Raw genomic sequence first — 6094 nt, 5'->3', positions numbered from 1 at the left:
CCCACAGCACTGCAGGGCACAACTGCTTTGGACAAGGAAACACAAAACATGAATTGTGGAAGGGAAGAAAGAATAAAATGGCAGATGTTCGTAAGGGCTTCTCTACAGCACTTGCTTGTCCTCAATCTTGATAAGGTTAATAACTTACTGCTTCTTAACTTCATCCTCCAGAGAACAAATCTTTCACATAACTGAATCACTGCAGTTCAAACCACACTGTGAACCAACAACCTCTGACATATTTTTTTTAAGGTCGTGCTCTCTCTCAGTTATGGGAACTGGTAACACTGAAAGAATCTTGCAAATAATTTTGAAGGGATTTTAGCAAAAGGAGAAAGCGCTTCACCGACTCAGGACACAGACCTACAGTGACTGATGATGTGGCACAAGCCTTTTTCTTTTTTTCTCATGACAAATCAGATGAGAGGCTAAGGCTATTATTTTGCTTTGCCTTCCCACAAGGCTCCTCACCACAAAAATATGGCTTAGGGAGATCTTTTATTCCTCCAGCTGCATTAGGCTGTTTCTCAGATGATTTCACCAGCACAATAACTTGCTGCCCTCCACAACTGGAGCTTCACAGAGTTTCAACGAGAAAGTTCTTTTGGTAAGCAGGAATAAACCAACATGATTATGTTCCTTTTGCTGTTAAGAGTGATTGATGCACGCTATGTAACTTCTGGCTTTCAGCTAATAAACTGCTTACAACTAGTTTCTAAGCTCTGAGTCTATTACAGATGGTAGAGAACTAAGCTTTTAGGATTTTCTGTTTTCTTTCAACTTTCTAAGCATGCAGTTTATCATGCTGTGTGCATCTGACTTGCGTCTCCCATTATCAAGTCTCACCTGACATAATTCCTTGCTCTAACGTTTATATTTCGTGAAGAAGCGTTAGTACCTTTGTGCTTTGAGACACAACCTCCAAGCCTGCTAGGACAGGTAGTGGTCCACCAAAATGTACTCAGCTACAGCCAGGGTATAAAAAAAAAAATAAAAAATCTCCTCAGATACCAGCTGTTCTCTTTCCAGAAAGAGACTTTGGTGCCTATTATCATTCTGTCTGAAGTGATGATAGCTCTCTTCACATTGTCTACACAGCAAGTGGATCATTTGCATAAAGGCCTAAGTAAGCTTTTTCCTCAAACTGAGCAGGACTATCATGAGTTGTTCCTCCCAGTTTATAAGGACTATTGTGCAACTGAGAACAAAAACTATTAATTGGAAGTTTTGTGACACCTAGGAGAAGTGCTGAGACAATAAATCCAGAAAGTGAGGGTAAAGTTCCAGACTGAAACAGAGAGGAAGTAACAGGAATCAAAAGGAAACCAAGAATGTGAATAGATTGTTCAGAAAAGCCAGAATGAAGTCATGAGATTTAGAAACAGATTTTATATAGGTAGACACCATCAGGTCTGACTAGAAGTTAGAAACATGGTCACAGGGTATTCTTCCAATATGCACTGACTGACATCTGGAAACCGATGAGTTTCTCCTGAAGCACAGTACTGCTTCTCAGCCCAGCAGGTGCCTGCAAGGTTTGTCAGCATAGTGCATTTACACATTACTTGTAGTGCAATATTTCTCTCTGTGTAGATGTAGTTGTGCTGTTTACTTAAACTAGGTCAGACATCTCATGATGTTGTAGGAACATGGGAGACTCTGGCTTTGCCTGCAGTGGGGTTCCAAACAACTGACTCCATTCAAACCTGGTTTTAAGATTTTCCATCGGTTATGAAACTGGAGTAAAGAAGAATTCAAATGCAAATTGTACAAAGCTCAAAATGCAAGTTACAAAATACCACAAATGATTTCACCCAGCCATTATCACCCACAGGCTGTGTGCAACATAGAAATATTACAAGGAGGGATTAAACTCCATGATTTTCTTACTACTTTTTTCCTTCAGATTCTCTCTCACCCCATTTGAAGAATGCATCATGCATTAGCCAATCAATCACCACTATGAAGCATAGGAAAAAAATCTCACCTCCTTTGTTAGTGATTGGTAAACATCAGGGGAAAAAAGGAGATTTCTCTGATTAACAAACAAGAATATAATTAATAAAAACCTAGGGATATGTTTTCCTTTGCCTGAAGGTTCCCATACTAGACTGAGTCAACCTTCTTAGCATTTCCCATGACTTATGTGCTTTGACCTGCAATGCTGGTTGCTTAAGTTGCTTAATGCTGTTGCTTAAGTTGAATAGCTTGATGTGATTCATAACCAATTCTGCCAAATAATAGAGCTGCTCTCACTGCATAAAGTGCTCTAAAAATGCCTTTGAGCATCAGAAATTTGACAGGTATAATTGTTTGTCTTCCACAACATCAGTATTTCACTTCAGAAGGGCACTCTGAATGTAAATTAGGAAGGAAGATAATCAAGAAAACTTTTTATCAATTAGGGTTTTACATGATGTGCAGTATGCAATGGTTGAATTGTATTTGATTAAATGAAGTAGAAAAACTAGGTTTTAATCATCATTAATGCACTGTATTAAATCATCCATGTTTTATAGAAAATGTAAAAAAAACCCAACCAAAACCCTAAGTGCCACAGGACATACAATCACCAATGCCATATGAATTTCTATTTTGCATAAAATGCACTATTACAAAGTAATCTATTGATAGAAACAAGGATATCCATTTTCAACAAAAATAACTGTGTTTAAGAACAAGAAAAATAAGATACAAGCCATGGCTCAGGTGCTCAGCAAGACTAGCAAATTTCTTCACAAGGAGTGCAGAACAGCACTAACCTGGGTTCTTCAGAGAGAGGCTGGAATTCTACCCTTGCAGATTTTCAAAGCTCATCCAGACAAAGCCTGGGTTGATCTAATCTGCTGTTGGAGATGGAAACACTTGGAGCATCAGGCTGGACTACGTGATTCTGTGATACTGACCATGCACCATTTGTGTAGTGCAAGTTCACAGTAAGAACAACTAATACATTTGCAAAAACATATTTCATCTTGACAGCGATGAATAAGGCTGCTTATGTGTTTGCAAAGCACTGAGGAATAAATGTTGTTGCTCAGGAATTCCATTCCCACTGATTTAAAACTAACTTGTAAGGCTAATGCTTAACCCATTACAGCAGAAAGAGTGCAACACTTCACATGTCCAACACAAGCTTCAGATTACACTACTTCACTAAGTCCTCTTGCAACTGCTCTGTAAAGAAGGAATGAAGAAGGATTTTTTTTTCCTGCTCCCAAGTGATACGGTATCCTTCAGCAAACTTGTATGGTATAGGTAGAAAGTTGCTCATTGTTTCAATTCAGACAAAGAAACCTTGTATTTATTTGGTATATTTGTTTATGGTTGAAAGCTATAGAACAAAACTTGTGTTTGCTAATATCACTGACACTGTTGGCAAACTGCCTCCCCCCCCCCCTTTTTTTTTTTCCCCATTTACCTTATATTGCTGCTTCTTAAAAAGAAAACTTTTATGTGATTTACTTGATGACTCCCTAATAAACCAGTTTTTCCTTCTCATCAACAGGATATATGATACAAAATTAAAGATGGGGATTCTGAGCCAGTTATCAGTCATTCACCTCCTCTGTGCTGCCATGGTCTTTTGCCAATACGAAGACTACGATTTTGAGGATGAATATGATGAGCCAGATCATCAACATCCTTACTATTTTCAACCAAATACACAACTTGAAGTTCCTCCCTTTCCTTTTCCAGTTGAGTGTGCCAAAGAATGTTTCTGTCCACCAGCTTTTCCATTATCAATGTACTGCGATCATCGTGGACTTAAGACAATACCAAATATCCCCAATCACGTCCAACAACTTTATCTGCAAAACAACAACATTGAAGCAGTGCCTGCAGGACCATTCACTAATGCTACCTTCCTGAGAGAAATTAACCTCAGTCACAACAAAATTAAATCTCATCTGATTGACAGCGGTGTTTTTGACAAACTTTTGAACTTAGTGCAACTTCATTTACAATATAATGAACTGGAAGAATTTCCATTCCCACTCCCCACCTCTTTAGAGAGACTCCTCCTTGGTTCCAACAAGATTTCCCACTTACCAGCAAATGCCCTGGAAGGATTACCCAACATAACCATGCTTGACCTTTGCAATAACTCGCTTGATGACTCAGTACTCAAAGGAAAACCCTTTTCAAACCTCAAAAATTTAATGCAACTCAATTTATGCCACAACAAACTCCAGACTATGCCTCCTGATCTACCCTCATCACTCATGCATCTCTCTCTTGAAAATAACTCCATTACTTATATTCCAGAAAACTACTTCAGCAGGCTTCCAAAAATCATTGCCCTAAGAATGTCCCACAATAACCTGCACGACATCCCACACAACATCTTTAACCTCCCCAATCTTCTAGAACTCAATCTTGGACATAACAAATTAAAACAAGTATTCTATATTCCAAGAAGTTTGCAGCATTTGTACATTGAAGACAATGACATTGAATGTACGTTGATGGTTGCAATGCTTTACAGACAAAACTCTTCGTGGGGTTTGGCATTGATTGTGGGAGGGGGTTGAGTTTAACATATTTTCCTTACGGCCCAGAACTGAGAATTTTTAGCCCGCAGAAACCCGGCAGAAACATCTCTTTTGTTGTGTCCTTGGTTTTGAGGACCTGCCACGTTATGGCACGCTGATGTCATCCCTTGCAGTGAAGTGAGCTTGGGCTCCTGGTGTTGTGAGCGAATCAGCTAATATGGCACTACCTGAAGTTCATGCACACTGTACTTCTCTAGAGCAAAGGCAGAGCCATGTAGCTTCTGATGAGCTTACAGTGCAGAAAGGACATGATCCTGTCATCTTGGTGCAGTGTTATCACATTCTGTCTTCAGATCACACCTGTGTAATTTGAAAGGATTTGATTTTTGCACCTTACCCCTGAGTTTGCTGTTTTCTGTAAAATGCCAGTTTTCCATATACCAAGCTAAAAACTATTTGAAAATTGCTTCGGATTGAGCAATTGGTAAAAACATACAAAGAAAAGGAATGATGAAAATATTCCAGCCCCATAAAATAGTACTTAAAATTTGTAGTAACAATTACATTTCTTTTTTTTCTTTACCCCATAAACTTACACTTTGCAAGCCCCAGAACTGTTATCACAATCACTTATAACTGGCTTAATACACAGTGAAGGATTACATTCACACTGTGCACAACAAACAATTTTCCATTCTGAATTTCAAAGCATAAAGTTTCACTTTTGGAATAGGTCTTAAATGTAACTATTTCCTGCATTTTAATTAATGCTTTTTCTCTCTCTTCCAGTCATAAATGTCACTTTGATGTGTCCATATATTGAACCAAGGAACATCAACCAACTAACCTATATACGGGTGGACCAAAACAAGCTCACAGTTCCAATAAGCACCTATGCATTCTTCTGCTTCCCTCACATCCGAACCATTTACTATGGGGAACAAAAGGTTAACAAGTCAACTCGGCTAAGGACGGCAGTGTTCCGACGATATTTAACACCAGAAGAATTTGAAGAGGCTGAAGCCAATCATGAAACACATGACCAGGAAACTGAAGAAGATCATGAAGCAGAAGACAACTACTTTCACCCTTACTTTTAGTGAAGTAATGACTGTTAGTGAGCATTCACAAAACTTCCTTAGCTGTGGGGTATTCACATCCATTTTGCAGCCGTTGGATAGTTTGGGATATTTAAGATAAATGTATAAAGTGGCTTTTAGCACAGGTAAATGGCCTATAATTGATGCAGTGAAAACCACCATACTAGGGGCAAAACAGCCCTCATTTCAGGGTTAGCAGTCTGATATATGACCTGGGTTGATGATAGATTACCCCACCCAGGATGAGTCCAAGTTGAAACAACACAGACCTGGAAAAGCTTTTGTGTTCTGCAGTGATCCAACTTGCAAAACTACTGTCATACAAGGCAATGTTATTCCAAACAGGAGCAAGCAGATAAGTAAGGCTGAGTCCACCTACATCCTATGACTGAGAGCAGTAAAACAATAGACCCACTAGAGAAAAGGTGGATAAGATCACAAAAGTACTTTCACAAGGTTCCACCACATCTTGCAGAAACACAGATATTCCTTCTTCCA

The 6094-nt window shown here is 39.0% G+C and overlaps 1 protein-coding gene across 1 annotated transcript; it reads left to right on the top strand.

Moving 5' to 3' along the window:
- Window positions 1-375: 375 nt before the first annotated feature.
- OMD (osteomodulin) lies at window positions 376-5685 on the top strand. Its single transcript, XM_009907628.2, is given in 5 exon segments — window positions 376-389; window positions 391-475; window positions 477-607; window positions 3509-4461; window positions 5286-5685. Coding segments are annotated over 5 exon segments (1494 nt in total). The 3' UTR covers window positions 5597-5685.
- Window positions 5686-6094: the final 409 nt, after the last annotated feature.

The sequence above is a fragment of the Dryobates pubescens genome, chromosome 1, assembly GCF_014839835.1.
Source record: "Dryobates pubescens isolate bDryPub1 chromosome 1, bDryPub1.pri, whole genome shotgun sequence".
NCBI lineage: Eukaryota > Metazoa > Chordata > Aves > Piciformes > Picidae > Dryobates > Dryobates pubescens.
The sequence above is the reverse complement of the archived record's forward strand: the minus strand, read 5'-3'. Positions and strand labels throughout refer to the sequence as shown.